The sequence below is a fragment of the Lepus europaeus genome, chromosome 14 (genome assembly GCF_033115175.1).
Source record: "Lepus europaeus isolate LE1 chromosome 14, mLepTim1.pri, whole genome shotgun sequence".
Taxonomy (NCBI): Eukaryota; Metazoa; Chordata; class Mammalia; order Lagomorpha; family Leporidae; genus Lepus; species Lepus europaeus.
This window is the reverse complement of record NC_084840.1, coordinates 83,259,914-83,276,770: the sequence shown is the minus strand read 5'-3', so window position 1 is coordinate 83,276,770 and position 16,857 is coordinate 83,259,914. Positions and strand designations below refer to the sequence as shown.

The window sequence follows — 16,857 nt, the reverse complement described above, 5'->3', positions numbered from 1 at the left end:
TAAATCTTTAAAAGAAAGAAAGAAAGAAAGAAAGAAAGAAAGAAAGAAAGAAAGAAAGAAAGAAAGAAAGAAAGAAAGAAAGAAAGAAAGAAAGAAAGAAAGAAAGAAAGAAAGAAAGAAAGAAAGAAAGAAAGAAAGAAAGAAAGAAAGAAAGAAAGAAAGAAAGAAAGAAAGAAAGAAAGAAAGAAAGAAAGAAAGAAAGAAAGAAAGAAAGAAAGAAAGAAAGAAAGAAAGAAAGAAAGAAAGAAAGAAAGAAAGAAAGAAAGAAAGAAAGAAAGAAAGAAAGAAAGAAAGAAAGAAAGAAAGAAAGAAAGAAAGAAAGAAAGAAAGAAAGAAAGAAAGAAAGAAAGAAAGAAAGAAAGAAAGAAAGAAAGAAAGAAAGAAAGAAAGGGTATTATAGGGACAGAGATAAGTAGGTGAGCAATTACTTAGGAACTGTAATCAAAAGATTTCATGGTTGAAAGAGATGGAGAAGGGGCAGGATAAAAAGGATGGGTCACACTCTGCCTGTCAAAAAAAAAAAAAAGGATGGGTCAAAGAGAATTCCAAAAACTTTCTGACAGTTTGTTAATTACTGTACGCCTGACCTAGATCAGTGAACCCAGCAGGCTATTTACTAAATATTTTTGATGGAGGGAAATAAAACAACTAGGCATACAATGGAGCTTCTCCCTCACATAGGGAACGTCTGAGGGGATTGGGACTAAGACTGTGTGTTCGGTTTGGGTTATGTTTAGTGTGATGTACTGCAAACAATCCAGTGGAGAGAAAAATGTGTGTGTGCAGTGGGGCATAATGTGATGGGAGTTTGGAAGGGGGTCCTGGAATTCCTGATGTCAGGATCCATGCTTCAAAAGGTTAAACAAAGTCAGTACTCTGTAGAGGTAATTTTTCTAAACTATATAAGGCATTAAAGGAACTTTACAGTGTATAATAAGTCCTACATTTAAAAATAATTATACACTCTTTTGCCTTAATTTTGCAAATGCAGGAGCTTAAAAGGGAGTGAGGAATTTACATGTATTTTTACCACTTTAAATGGTTATCTATTTAATTTTAATCGTCTTTACTGACAGTAATATTTTAAGAGATTGTCCAAGAATTGCCAATTTAAACTGAAAAGTATCTGCTGAGTACTAGCAGCCCACCAATCAATGAACTGCTCAGTGTCCTAATGTAGCAAGAGCCACTAGAAGCCACTTAACTCCATTAGATTTTCACTTTCAAATGGAAAAATTAATGCTACTCGTTAAAAGAATGACTTAGTGTGACATGGTGTGCGACAGTTATTTAGTTGGTAATCTGCATCTGTTTGCATCATACCCCCCAGTACTTCTCTACCTACACAGGATGTCTCTACCTACACAAGAAAACATCTGTTGGAAAGCTGTGCTAATTCAAGACAAACAGATTTTAAAAGATTCGAGTTTATTTTAAAACCTAGAATTGGAACTGCTATGCAAATCTGAGTCAAGACAGGCAAGAAAAACTTAAGAAAACACATCTCTTTCAACTTAGGAAGTACTACTTGCTCTCATCACTAACTGAAGAAGAGTAGTATCTAATCTTTACAAGGGAAGATCAGTCTGTCCTGGCAGTGCACCTGAAGCAGTTACAGCTACAGCAAATATCGTGTGCTCATGCTTAACTCAGGATGCGCTCCCTTCACTCTCACCATGGGCCCCAAATCCTTAACGCAGCAATGAAAAACTCCCATGTCCAATGCCAGAAAAATAATTAAGAATAACGTTAATTTAATACATAAGTAGGGGCCGGAGCTGTGGTACAGCGGGTTAAAGCCCTGGCCTGAAGTGCCAGCATCCCGTATGGGTGCCAGTTTGAGTCCTGGCTGCTCCACTTCCGATCTAGCTCTCTGCTATAACCTGGGAAAGCAGTAGAAGATGGCCCAAGGCCTTGGGCCCCTGCACCCACGTGGGAGACCTGGAAGAAGCTCCTGGCTCCTGGCTTCCGATCAGCGCAGCTCTGGCCAATGCAGCCATCTGGGGAGTGAACCAGAGGATGGAAGACCAATCTGTCTCTACCTCTCTCTGTAACTCTTTCAAATAAATAAATCTTTAAAAAAATACATAAATAAACTACTGTTTTTAACTGCAGTTCAAATATTTTTCCCTTTCACAAAACTGTTGCTTTGTTTAGAAAAAAAGTCCATTTTTAAAAATTTTTGAACATTAATCCTCACCTTCATCTCTCTATCTTTAGCCCTTTTTACCGCTCAATGGGCTTGTCTTTAAATGAATGTGCATGTTAAGTGTGCCACATAATGAAGTCTGGTAATTGTACACAGAAGAAAAAAATGTATTAAAATAAAACACATATTACAATAAACACCCCTTCCTTTGTGAGGGATCTGTGTCAAGACATTCTGCATGTATCTGAACCCCATTTGTTTTTTTCCTATACAAATATACCTATAATAAAGTTTAATTTGTAAATTAGGCACAGGAACTGATTAACAATAACTAATGATAAAATAGGACAATTATAACAATAAAATTACGAATTGTTTATTTCTGGAATTTCCCATTTAATATTTTCAGATAATACAGTTCATTAAAATCATAGAAATTACAGATAAAGAGGGACTGCTGTAGGCTTAACTAAAAATGAACCATCAAGGTCTAAAGAAAACTCACTCTTACCAACTGCTTAACTCATTTCCAAGTAGAACAATGTTCAAAATGTTATTAAAGCAAGAAAAGTAAAGCAATACTCAGACAGAAACATCAAAGGAATACTGAGAGAGAGCAATATCAAAGCTAGAAAACTCCTACCATCCTCATCACACTCATAGCCCAACACAAACAAAACTCCATTAGATGCGCACTTGACCAAGGTCGTCTGCTTTCTCTGCACGTCATCATGTCTACCTGCTTAGCAGAAACCAGAAAGCTATGTGTAGGCTCTCGGGCTGCACTGATACAAATGTACCTAACAGCGCAAACAGTAACTTAAGGGTTATAGTCTAATATGTACATGTAGTCTTCTTCTCAACATGTAACCCTTTCATCTATATTTACCCACATAAAAATGATACTGTAACTGCCACTAACAGCCAAATAAAAATCTGCAAGATGTCTAATAGTAAATACATAAAACATTATGAAATATAAAGATAAAATTTAAAAGAATGAATGGCAGATTGTTTAATATATGTGGAAAAGGAAAATTAAAGAAATAATATATAAATATAAATAAAAGTACTTCTTTTTAGATCTTGTCTTAGTCAGCTTGGGCTGCCATTACAAAATACCACAGGCCAAGTAGCTTAAACAAGAAATTTATTTTCTCAGAGTTTTCACATGCAAACTAAAAGTCCTTGATGAAGGTGTCATCCAGTTCAGTTTCTGGTAAGCATTCTTCCTGGCTGGTAGACAGCTGCCTTCTCACTGGGTTCTCACATAATAGAAATGGAAAGGGCAACCACACTCTGACATCCTTTCTTCCAAGCACCCTAATCCTATGGCATCATGGTCCCAAGCTTCTGACTTCAACATTTGAATCTGGGAGTCACAAAAATATTAAATCTCTAACATTCTACCCTTAGTCCTCCAAAATCATGTCCTCGCATGGCAAAACATGGAAATAGTCAAACAGTTCATGGAAAATACATAAGAAAAAACCTATACATGGATTTCAAAATTTTTTTTCATATCAAAACAAACTAATATTTTAATTCTACTTTACCATGAACTTTCTGGAGTACCCTCATGTGTTCATTCCATCCCAAAAGTCACACAAGTCTTAACTCATTCTAGAACTAATACTGGTCTATGAAGTCCAAAGTCTCAACGAAATATCACCTAAATCCAGTACATGTGATCCCAGAAGTACAATTCATCCTAGGGCAAAAACACCTCTCCAGCTATTTACTACAGCAACTACAAACAATTTCTGTTTTACCAAGACATGATGGCATAGGCAACAGTATAGATAATTCCCATTCTAGAAGCAAGAAATAAGAAGGGAATGGGTGACAAGTGCCAAGCAAGTCCAAAAGTTAGTAAGGCAAATTCCCTTTGAGCTTAAAGTGTAAGAATAATCCTCTTTGGACCAAGGCTCTGTCTTCCAGACCCACTGGGTGGAATAATTAACCTCACCACCTGGCTGGACTATGATATTCTGGCCCCTAGAAAACAAACAAACCCCATCCTTTGAAACTGAAGAGGAGCCAATCCTGCTCCCAGTGGTGGGAGTGGCGCCCTGTTGTCTGAATCACCTTCCTGGTCCTTATTTCTTTGTCTTGAAGGATGAAACTTATTTATAGCCAAATAGCTCTATTTTCCAGTGCTGTAAAATTCCAGCAGTCTCACAGTCTTCCTTCATTTCAACCCATTTTCTATTTCCTCTAGTCCCAGAGCTGGTGGTATAACCCATCTCTACTCTTGGCTTCTGCTAAAGTAGCCAGTTAAATTCATGGTCCATACCTATACTAATCCCTTTATCAAATGGTTGATCAGCCATATCCTTAGAGTTCTCTTCAGAATAAGCTTTATCATTTTTTGCGATATGAATAGGTGAAAATTTGCCAAATCTTCAAGTTGTGATTATTTTTAACAATTTCTTTAATTTCTCTCTCTCTTTTGAACTTTAAACAGGAAAAACCAAGTTACATCTTTAACATTTTCCTTTGAAATCTTCTCAGCTAAATAAGTTCATTGCTTAAAAGTCCTCCCTTTCACTGAACACCAGAACACAGTTCATCTAAGCTCTTTGCCACTCTGTAACAAGAATGAACTTTCCTCCTGTTTCCATTTCCTACAGACACTAAATCAGAACAATCTTTAACATCCACATTTCTATCAACATCCTCTTCATGATGATATAGGTACATCTGTTAAATAATAGGTTTCTACTCAGATCTCCTCTTTTCTTCCTAAGCCTTCACTACCAACATATTTCTTTTTAATATTTATTTTATTTATTTAAAAGGCAGAATGAGTGGGTGGGGAGGTGGTCTTCCATCCACTCCCCAAATAGCTGCAACAACCAAGTCTGGGCCAGGCTGAAACCACAAGCTTCTTCCAACGTCTCCCACATGAGAACAAGGGCCCAAGCATTTGGGCCATCTTCCACTGCTTTCCCAAGTGCATTAGCAGGGAGCTGGATTGGAAGTGGAGCAGCAAGGACCCAAACCAGCACCTATATGGGATGACAGTGTAGCAGCTGGCAGTTTTATCTGCTATGCCAACACCGGCCCTTACCAACACATTTCTTCCAACAATCCCTTCATGGTAATCTAAGCCTTTTCTATCATATGCTTCAAAATGCCTCCAACCTCTACCCATTACTTAGCTCCTAAGCCACTTCCACATTTTTTGGTATTTCTTACATCAGCACCCCACTTCTGGATCCAAAATCCACCTTAGTCAATTTGAGTTGCCGTAACAAGTTACCACAGACTGAGTTACTTATAGTCAACAGAAATTTATTTTCACATAATGCAGGAGGTTAGAAGTCCAAGATCGAGGTTCCTACCAATTAAGTTTCTCATGAGCTCTCTTCCTGGCTTGGAAATGGCCTCCCTTTCACTTTGTCCTCACATGATTAGGGGAGAGAGGGGACGAGAAGTAGGAATTGAGAGGAAGAAGGGAGGAGACAGGGGAAGGAACAAGCTTTCTAGTACCTCTTAGTAGAAGGACACTAATCCCATTGGATCGGAACACATGCTCATGATCTTGTTTAACCTTAACTGCTTCCTAAAAGGCTCCATCTCCAAATACAGAAACACCGGGGATTAGTGTTTCAAAATATGAATTTATGACAGAACACAAACATTCAGTCTCTAATAAAAATAAATTTATTCTAAAATTTGCAAATATCCAGAACCCTACGAGCTTAGCCCATGTTGAGTTTTCAGGGTAATTAAATGTGCTTACACTAGGGTCGGCAATAGGCTGAGGTGTTGGCAGCTGTACCACATATCTCCAAATATGAGCAGTCTGATCTCCAGAAGCTGAAGAGAGAAATCAGAGGAAAATTACCCAATGTGCATACTATCCAAAAAACGCATTCCTTGTTATGGTCTGGCTAAGCAACATCAACAAGACTTTTCTAACTTAGTAATCATTTAGTAAAATGTACTGTATTTAAATAGCTATTTCTAAAACTGCTTCATGCTACTGAGAATAGAGTAAATGTGCAAAATTAAGATGGTTATGTATAACAATATTTTCCCTTTCATTTCAGGCTAAAAATTGTGGCAGTCCAGAGAAAATTAACAAATAGTAAATTTCATTTTCTATCTAAACTAAGTAAATGGAAACTATTATACTATAACTTACAACTACAATAGATTTTGATATGTTTCAGGAGAGCAAATTCATTTCCAGCCATTCAACACTGAGAGAACCTCACAATCTGCCAGGCACCTATTAGTGCTATTTATTTGTGCTGCCTTCTAGTTCCTCTCTGTTCATCAGCCAAAGTTTATGAAAAAACTGCCTTGACTCAGAAATGAAAAGACAAAGGATAGCATGACAGGGCACAAAGCAAGGCCTCAGATATAACACAGTGGTCGTGTCTTACCCCTCACAAAAGCACTTCTACAGAGCTTCCCTAAAGAAGTCACTACATATTGATGGTAGTACACTTTTTATGGCAGATATGAATTTGTTGCTCTGACTTGCCAATTTCTCTTTAAATCATCATCATATATCCAACAATCAGTCTAACCCTCCTCTATCTCTATTCTCCCCACCAGTTATGTACTTCAAAGTTTCTATCAGTTCCTTTTTTAAATGCTTCATGGTTTCAGCCCTCCCTTTCTACCCCTTTGGTTTGAATACAGACACATCCAACTGCCACTAGTCTCCTTGCCTCTCCCCCATTCCAATCATAAAACAAACCTTAATTTAATAAGACTTAAACTTCTTGCCTATTTTACTTCTCAAATATTTACTGAGATAGAAATTAGCTGCCACAGTTTAGGCCTGTTAAAATAACTCTCAGACTAACCTTCCCACCATATTCCTCTCATATATAAAAATTATCTGACCGAAAATTCTCTCACACATTGAAATTACTTGTGATTGGGCTCCTTGCTTAAACAATTCCACCTGCATGAAGCACTGGATCATCAACTTTCTCATCCTATCCTGAGATCAGCATAATCTGGTGTATGAGCCAATTCCAGGTAGCCATCCACTTTTGTAAATAAAGTTTACTAGAACACAGCTACATCCATTCATTTTTCATTGTCTCCTTCCTGTCATATTGTAACAGCAGAACTGTGTGAGACAGAAGCCATATGGCCCACAAAGATGAAAACATTAACTGTCTAGTCTTTGCAGAGAAAGTATGCTGACCTCTGGTCTATGGAAAGCCTACATATACCGTTCAATATTATCACCAGCATCCCCAAAACATCACAGAGCTATCCAGATGTAACACTGTGGACATACACAGATATATGACAATTTTATGGGGAAAACTCTCAGTACAATAAAGCTACCCTTCGGAAGCAACAAATGAAGGTCTTTTCTTAAACCACAATATAAATTATGACAAACCCAAGCCATTATTGCTTAAGCAAATTACCTGGAAAAGCAGGAAAATTCTGACTCTAGCAAATTATTCTACTTAAATATTATTTTTCTGATTTATTTCAGATGCATATAAGGAAACACAGCAGTAATCAACTGTGTTACAATCCACTGTGAATCATCATGAGCAATAATAAAATGATTAAAAGATTTCAAGAACATGAATTTACTTTCATAATAAATTCAAGTTCCTTCACTATTGAAGTACTGCTTGCTACATTTTCTCTGTTCATTTCTCACTTAATTCATAAAATGCCTACAAAAGATTGCCTAATGTTTCTAAAAGCCACAGATAATTCTGATGCTACCGATAAAGGAGTACTTATAGTTGTTTTTAAATTATTAATAATTTTGTTCAGTAAAGAAAAAAGTCAACATACCAGTGAGAGCCAACTGCTCTGAGGGATGAAATTTTATAGAATTTACTGCAAAATAAAAATATTGCAAAAAGAGGTTTAAAATAACCAACGCATGTTATCAAAATTTATTAGTTATTGCATATTTTGCAAAATTAAAAATCAAGAGTTATTACGATATTTCAATAGTAGCTCCTCCCATCCAATTAAACTATGGGTAAATACATGTTAGTAGCACGATACAAAATAACTGAAGTATGAACCACCAAATTGCTAAATTATAAGACTCACAGAAAAATATTAATCATCTTTTTATAGACAGTCATTTAAAGCTAAAAATAAACCAAGATTTAAAAAAGAAAACATAATTATGACAGCAGGCAAAGGCAAGTTACAATGTGGTGAACACTGTTTTTGGTGTTTTGTTTTGTTTTGTTTTGTTTTGTTTTGACAGGCAGAGTTAGACAGTGAGAGAGACAGAGAGAAACGTCTTCCTTCCATTGGTTCACCCCCCAAATGGCCGCTACAGCCCGCACTGCGCTGATCCAAAGCCAGGAACCAGGTGCTTCCTCCTGGTCTCCCACGCGGATGCAGGGCCCAAGGACTTGGGCCATCCTCCACTGCCTTCCCGGGCCACAGCAGAGAGCTGGACTGGAAGAGGAGCAACCCAGACAGAATCTGGCGCCCCAACCGGGACTAAACCCAAGGTACCGGCACCACAGGTGGAGGATTAGCCTAGTGAGCCGTGGCGCCGGCCTGAACGTTGTTTTTTACCAACTGGCCATAAGCCCCACCCTGCCCTTGTTGCCTGCTTCCAGAATCCCAATCTTTTCTGTGACCAGTGGAGACCCCAGGAACTCTGAGAAAAAACCTTTTGCCAGCCTTAGGGAATGAATGAGAACTGGTTTACCAAGTCATTATCCTCCCATTCTCCTTATCCAGATGTGTCAATCAGGCAAAAGAGGAATGCAGGAAAGGTCATTTTGGATGTTCTCATATTCCTTTTTTAAGACCTATTTATTTGAAAGGCAAAGCTACAGAGAGAAAGAGGGAGAGACAAAGAGAGATATTCCATCGACTGGCTCACTTCCCAAATGACTGCAACAGCCAGGTCTGTCTGGGCCAGTCTAAGCGAGGAGCCAGGAACGCCATGTGGGTATCCCACATGGGTGGCAAGGGCCCAAGCACTTCAGCCATCTTCCACAGCCTTCGCAGGCACATTAAAGTTCAGAAGCAAAGTAGCTGGGTCTCAAACCAGCATGCCGATTAGGGTTGTGGCACAGAAAGTGGCAGCTTAACCACTGTACCACAACACTCATATTCTTGCTAAAGGAGCCAGAGCCAGAGGAGACAGTTCTAGCACCTCCACCCCCACCCCTTTTTCTTGCTTTAACTATAGATGGGATAGCATAATGTGTGCTCAACAAGACAGTAAGCATGAGCACATAAACTAACACACATAGCTCAGTGGGACTTTCAACATCCTAACCTGATCCTAAACTACTCTACCCACTTAGGATGTTCCTCAAGTAATCAACAGGTCTTCAAATAGGCTGAAACTATCAAGTCAGTCTGACATAAGAGCTCAATTCAGTGACTATGGAAAAATTCCAGCCCTCCTTCCATAACCTTAAAAAGAAAATGTATGTTCCTTATATAGAATGTAGAAGAAATTTTACCAATCTTGAGTAACGTTTGTCTTTTAATTAAATTTTGTTAGCTATTTAGTATTTTTCTAGAGAACTAAATAAAAAATGCTAGATGTTCTTTTATTAGTGACATCAAAATACAGATAACTGTGGAAAAACTGATGAAAATTATATATACGTTTTAAGTAATAAATGGTAAACTATCACTCAACTACTAACAGATAAACAGTATTAATGCCTCAATTTCTGTTAAAATTTTGGTAAGTGATCAAGTTTCACTTTGTCTATGTAAACCTTCAGCAAATCACTAATGAAACTGGGACCATTAGCACTATATTTCTCAAGGCTACTGTGATTATTAAACAGTAGGCACTTATAGTGGTAATTTACCTTCAAGCATGGCTTACACCAAAAAATATAGTGCAAACTGATCACTGACTTTACCAAAATTACAATATAATTAAATTATATTCACAGATAGGGACTGAAACCACACATGGGTGTATTATGACAGAGAACAATGTTTGTAAGAGCACAAAATAATTTTTTATAGTAGAAAGTCAACAAAGAGTGTCTAAAATAGAAAAATCACTGGAAAAAGATGCAGCATTGAAAGAAAATTACAGACCAATATCCCTGATGAACATAGATGCAAAAATCCTCAATAAAATTCTGGCCAATAGAGTGCAACAACACATCAGAAAGATCATCCACCCAGACCAAGTAGGATTTATCCCTGGTATGCAGGGATGGTTCAATGTTGTCAAAACAATCAATGTGATACACCACATTAACAGACTGCAGAAGAAAAACCATATGATTATCTCAATAGATGCAGAGAAAGCATTTGATAAAATACAACACCCTTTCATGATGAAAACTCTAAGCAAACTGGGTATGGAAGGAACATTCCTCAATACAATCAAAGCAATTTATGAAAAACCCACGGCCAACATCCTATTGAATGGGGAAAAGTTGGAAGCATTTCCACTGAGATCTGGTACCAGACAGGGATGCCCACTCTCACCACTGCTATTCAACATAGTTCTGGAAGTTTTAGCCAGAGCTATTAGGCAAGAAAAAGAAATTAAAGGGATACAAATTGGGAAGGAAGAACTCAAACTATCCCTCTTTGCAGATGATAGGATTCTTTATTTAGGGGACCCAAAGAACTCTACTAAGAGACTATTGGAACTCATAGAAGAGTTTGGCAAAGTAGCAGCATACAAAATCAATGCACAAAAATCAACAGCCTTTGTATACGCAGGCAATGCCACGGCTGAGGAAGAACTTTTTTTTTTTTTTTTTTTTTTTTGACAGACAGAGTGGACAGTGAGACAGAGAGACAGAGAGAAAGGTCTTCCTTTGGCCATTGGTTCACCCTCCAATGGCCGCTGCGGCTGGCGCACTGCGGCCAGCGCATCTCGCTGATCCGAAGCCAGGTGCCAGGTGCTTCTCCTGGTCTCCCATGCGGGTGCAGGGCCCAAGACTTGGGCCATCCGCCACTGCACTCCCAGGCCACAGCAGAGAGCTGGCCTGGAAGAGGGGCAACCGGGACAGGATCCGGTGCCCCGACCGGGACTAGAACCCAGTGTGCCAGCACCGCAAGGCGGAGGATTAGCCTAGTGAGCCGCGGCGCCAGCACATGAGGAAGAACTTCTAAGATCAATCCCATTCACAATAGCTACAAAAACAATCAAATACCTTGGAATAAACTTAACTAAGGGCGTTAAAGATCTCTATGATAAAAATTACAAAATCTTTAAGAAAGAAATAGAAGAGGATACCAAAAAATGGAAAAGTCTTCCATGCTCATGGATTGGAAAAATCAATATCATCAAAATGTCCATTCTCCCAAAAGCAATTTATAGATTCAATGTGATACCAATCAAAATACCAAAGACATTCTTCTCAGATCTAGAAAAAATGATGCTGCAATTCATATGGAGACACAGCAGACCTCGAATAGCTAAAGCAATCTTGTAAAACAAAAACAAAGCCGGAGGCATCACAATACCAGATTTCAGAACATACTACAGGGCAGTTGTAATCAAAACAGCATGGTACTGGTACAGAAACAGATGGATAGACCAATGGAACAGAATAGAAACACCAGAAATCAATCCAAACATCTACAGCCAACTTATATTTGATCAAGGATCCAAAACCAATTCCTGGAGCAAGGACAGTCTATTCAATAAATGGTGCTGGGAAAATTGGATTTCCACATGCAGAAGCATGAAGCAAGACCCCTACCTTTCACCTTACACAAAAATCCACATGGATTAAAGACCTAAATCTATGACCCGACACCATCAAATTATTAGAGAGCATTGGAGAAACCCTGCAAGATATAGGTACAGGCAAAGACTTCTTGGAAAAGACCCCAGGAGCATAGGCAGTCAAAGCCAAAATCAACATTTGGGATTGCATCAAATTGAGAAGTTTCTGTACTGCAAAAGAAACAGTCAGGAAAGTGAAGAGGCAACAGACAGAATGGGAAAAAATATTTGCAAACTATGCAACAGATAAAGGGTAAAAAAAAAAAAAATAGAAAAATCAGATGGCAGCATCATGAGGACATCATTTAAAGATGTAGCAATAGTGCCCAAAATGCAGCTAAAACAATTCACAGTGGCCACAACTTAGAGTTGAAAAGGAAAAGGATACACAACTGCTATTTTTGGTAACAAGCATCCAAACCTCTTCAAAACATAAGCATGTATAACTTCAGTAAAAAACTAAAATATAAGGGAAAGGATAAATAGGACAACAACTCTTTAAGATGACCAGAAAGAGCAAAAGTACGAATCTCACGAATTTTACTCTGTTTGAGGACAGCAGGATACAGTTGGGTATTTTATTCAGAGGATCCAAAAGGAAAGGGGGAGAGAAAAGGATATACCATCAAGACAATCATTTTGGTGAGTTCTACTGATTAGAAATTGCAATCAGTTTAACTAGTCCCTTGGTTTCCATAAATTTAGTTAGCAATTAAAAAAGCAAATGAAGTTCTGGGTAGAAAAAGCAGGGAGATAAACACCACAAAAATGGTGCTGGAAACAGAAGCTCCTCTATTCTCTCCTGAAACTTCTGTAAATGCAGCAGAGGTACTAAATGAATACCCATAAACCTATAAAGAAAGAACTAAATGTACAATGAGCAAAGTGACATCCACCAAATACTTAAAGTCAGAAAACTAGATGGGTAATGGTAAGTATTTAAGAGAACACGGAAGAGGCTGGCACCATGGCACAGTAGACGCAATAGGTTAATCCTCTGCCTGCAGTGCCAGCATCCCATATGGGCGAGACCCGGCTGCTCCTCTTCTGATCCAGCTCTCTGCTATGCCTGGGAAAGCAGTAGAAGATGGCCCAAGGCCTTGGGCCCCTGCACCCACGTGGGAGACCTGGAAGAAGCTCCTGGCTCCTGGCTTCGGATCGGCACAGCTCCAACCATTGTGGCCAATTGGGGACTGAACCAACGGAAGGAAGACCTTTCTGTCTTCCTCTCATTGTCTGTAACTATACATCTCAAATAAATAAATAAAATCTTTAAAAAAAAAAAAAAAAAAGAGGGAACACGGGAAGGATGTCATCAACCGAAACAAAGACAGGAAATCTGACATGAAACAAAGTATGACTCAAGAACAGGAAGAAACTTCTTCCTGCTAGGATGAAACAGCTTGAATCAAGATTCATGCAACTTCCCTACTGGGTTCAATCATAAAAATTGCATATAGGGCCAGGAGTGTATGGCCTAGCAGTTAAGGCATCTGCATTCCATATTAAAAGTGACTGCAAAAGGTGACCATGAAGAAGTAGGCCAGGCAATGTCGATACCTACCCTGGATATGTAGGGCAAGGGGCCAGAAACCAAACAGAGAGCAACCTCCAAGAGCTAAAAAGCTGAGAGCAGTATGAGACAAAGTTCTGGGGCTGTGGAGTAAACTCTTAAAGGACAACATCTTTGGCTAATAGTATCAACTGTTAGAAAATATGGAGCAACTTGAGCTCTCACATGGTGGTGCTACAATGAGGCATGAGAAGTATAAGGCAGCACTGTGAAAACTGCTTTGAAGTATCTGCAGAGGCTGTAAGATCCAAACAACCCACTTCAAGGTGCACACCAAACAGAAATGATCACATACGAGGGTGTGTATGTTCATGTGTGCATGCTATTTCAAGAGACTAAAACATAAACTGCAAACACAATTATCTGCAATATCTCAAAACTGGAAATACCCAAATAAACGGCCGACAATTAATAGACCACACAACAATGCAAAAAAAAAAAAAAAAGATGAACTCTCATAATCAACATTTTATCCTTAGAGGTCTCTATTATTACTTTGTAAAAATTTACCGTATGGAGGCTGGCGCTGTGGCACAACAGGTTAACGCCCTGGCCTGAAGTGCCGGTAACCCATATGGGCGCCGGTTCGAGACCCAGCTGCTCCACTTCCTATCCGGCTCTCTGCTATGGCCTGGGAAAGCAGTAGAAGATGGCCCAAGTCCTTGGGCCTCTGCACCCGTGTGGGAGACCTGGAAGAAGCTCCCGGCTCCTGGCTTCGGATTGGAGCAGCTCCGGCTGTTGCAGCCAATTGGGGAGTGAACATCAGATGGAAGACCTCTCTCTGCCTCTTCTCTCTCTGTGTAACTTTGACTTTCAAATAAATAAATAGATCTTTTTAAAAAATTCACTGTATGCTTATAATTTTTTCAATTTTCAGTACGTATGTCATACTATTATAAAAAGTTCACAAAAAAAAAAACAGGGTCCAGGTGCCCCGAAGGCAGGGGTACGGAACAGGCTAAACAGAAAACTAATCTAAACTTGGTTTAAGCAGTAGCTGGAGTCCCAGGAAGCACCCACCCTGTCCGCTCCATATTTTCACCTCATCATCCCAAGAAGACTTTCTTGATGGAGGAGTAAGATAAGATTTTACAGATTATGTTAAGAAGGAACTTTCAGAGAACAAGAAAGAACATATGTTAAAACAGTAAAATCATGATGGCATAATTGTTTTTTTTTCTTTTTTTCTTTTCTTTCTTTTTTTTAAAGGCAGAGTGGACAGTGAGAGAGAGAGAGAGACAAAGGTCTTCCTTTGCCATTGGTTTACCCTCCAATGGCCACTGCAGCCAGCACGCTGTGGCCGGCGCACCACGCTGATCCAAAGGCAGGAGCCAGGTGCTTCTCCTGGTCTCCCATGGGATGCAGGGCCCAAGGACTGGAGCCATCCTCCATTGCACTCCCGGGCCACAGCAGAGAGCTGGCCTGGAAGAGGGGCAACCGGGACAGAATCTGGCACCCCAACTGGGACTAGAACTCGGTGTGCCAGCACTGCAGGCGGAGGATTAGCCTATTGAGCCACAGCGCCGGCCAGCATAATTGTTTTTAAAATAAAGGGCAAAGGATAAAGTGCAGAAAGATCTAAAAGCAACGCAAGAATATTTCTAAATACCTAACATTTCTAGGCTGAAAAATCCTACTGAATACCCAGCACAATTTTTTTAAGTCAACAAGCAAAAACAAAAACAACAAAAAATAGAAACTCCTAGAAACTTCTAAAGAGAAAATTAGCTCACCTACAAAGGGTCGGGATTCAAAATGGCATTAAACTTAATATCAATCTGAGATGCTACAAAAAACAGGACAAAATAACAAAATCTTCAAATTTTATGAAAGAAAAGTATTTCCTATGTAGCATAATATACTCAGCCACAGTTTAAATCAAATGTAAAGATTAAATCTATTTTTCAAACATTTGAAATCCTTCAAAAATTTTGTCACCAAGATAACCTTTTGTTAAGGAAGCTGTTGACAGGCCTCCATGAAGAAAGATGATATGGGATCCAAACACAGAGGCTATAATGGAGAAGAAGCTGAGAGTAATCACAGGTTGATGCTGAAGGGAAATTCCAAGGGCAACTGCTTGAAGTACTCAATATCAAACCAGTGCAGACAACGGAGGACTCAGGGACAGAATAAGAACATCAGACGGAACAAAGATTACCATTGACTTGGATCACACTTTAGAAATCTGGCAGAGTTTAAGGATGAATTAGGAACAAATATAGAATAACAAGCCAGAGAAAAAACTTCAGCAACTTCTGGCTCCAGGGAAAACAAAACTAAGGATGAACTTAAGGTTCAATACATGGAGAGGTATGAACAACACGGCCACAATAATTATAATCTGAATATCCGCCGGCGCCGCAGCTCACTAGGCTAATCCTCCGCCTTGCAGCGCCGGCACACCGGGTTCTAGTCCCGGTCGGGGCACCGATCCTGTCCCGGTTGCCCCTCTTCCAGGCCAGCTCTCTGCTGTGGCCTGGGAGTGCAGTGGAGGATGGCCCAAGTGCTTGGGCCCTGCGCCCCATGGGAGACCAGGAGAAGCACCTGGCTCCTGCCATCGGATCGGCGCGGTGCGCCAGCCGCAGCGCGCCTACCGCGGCGGCCATTGGAGGGTGAACCAATGGCAAAGGAAGACCTTTCTCTCTGTCTCTGTCTCACTGTCCACTCTGCCTGTCAAAAAAAAAGAAAGAAAGAAAGAAAGAAAATCTGAATATCCATTTAAATAAAAATCATAGTATAACTGGAATGATAAAAAGTACAGAGGGGCTAGCATTGTGGTGTAATGGGTTAAGCCACTGCCTGCCACACCAGCATCCCATATGAACACTGGTTCAAGTACCAGTTGCTCCAATTCCAATCCAGCTCCCTAGTAATGCAACTGGGAAAGCAGCAGAAGATGGCCCAAGTCCCCGAGCCCCTGCCACCCATGTGGGAGACCCCAGATGAAGCCCCTGACTCCTGGCTTCAGCCTGGCCTAGTCCCAATTGTTGCAGCCATTTTGGGGGTGAACCAGCAGATAGAAGATCTCTCTATCTTCCTAACTCTGCCTTTCAAATAAATCTTTTAAAAAAAAAAAAAAAAGAAGAGTATAGTAAGAGTCACTTAATTTAAAACTCAGAAATTAAGTAATGAAATTGGTTGTTATGTATAAAAATGGAAGGAAAAAGCAGAATACTACTTAAAATAGTTGTCTCTGGGATGTGAACATGGGAGTGAAGAGGGAGGATGCAGGAAATTACCAATGATGTTTTTCTGTGCAACATATAACACTGCTAAAATTTTAGGTCAAGTATTTACATATATATATAATATTTTTTCTTATTTTTTAAATATTTATTTATATATTTATTTGAAAGGAAGAGCAACAGAAACAGACAGACAGAGAGCTCTCCCAGGCTGGTTCATTCTTCAAATGGCCACCAACAGCCAGGT

General features: G+C 39.4%; 1 protein-coding gene across 2 annotated transcripts in view; it reads right to left on the bottom strand.

The window, feature by feature from the left end:
• WDR37 (WD repeat domain 37) overlaps positions 1 to 16,857 on the bottom strand; it is a 77,141-nt gene that overhangs the window by 34,301 nt on the left and 25,983 nt on the right. For both annotated transcript variants that reach the window (XM_062211088.1, XM_062211087.1), the window contains exons 8-9: positions 7,943 to 7,987; positions 5,898 to 5,974 (exon numbers count right to left, since the gene is read on the bottom strand). In XM_062211088.1, coding sequence (XP_062067072.1) covers positions 5,898 to 5,974; positions 7,943 to 7,987 — 122 coding nt within the window. The remainder of the gene's footprint in view (positions 1 to 5,897; positions 5,975 to 7,942; positions 7,988 to 16,857) is intronic.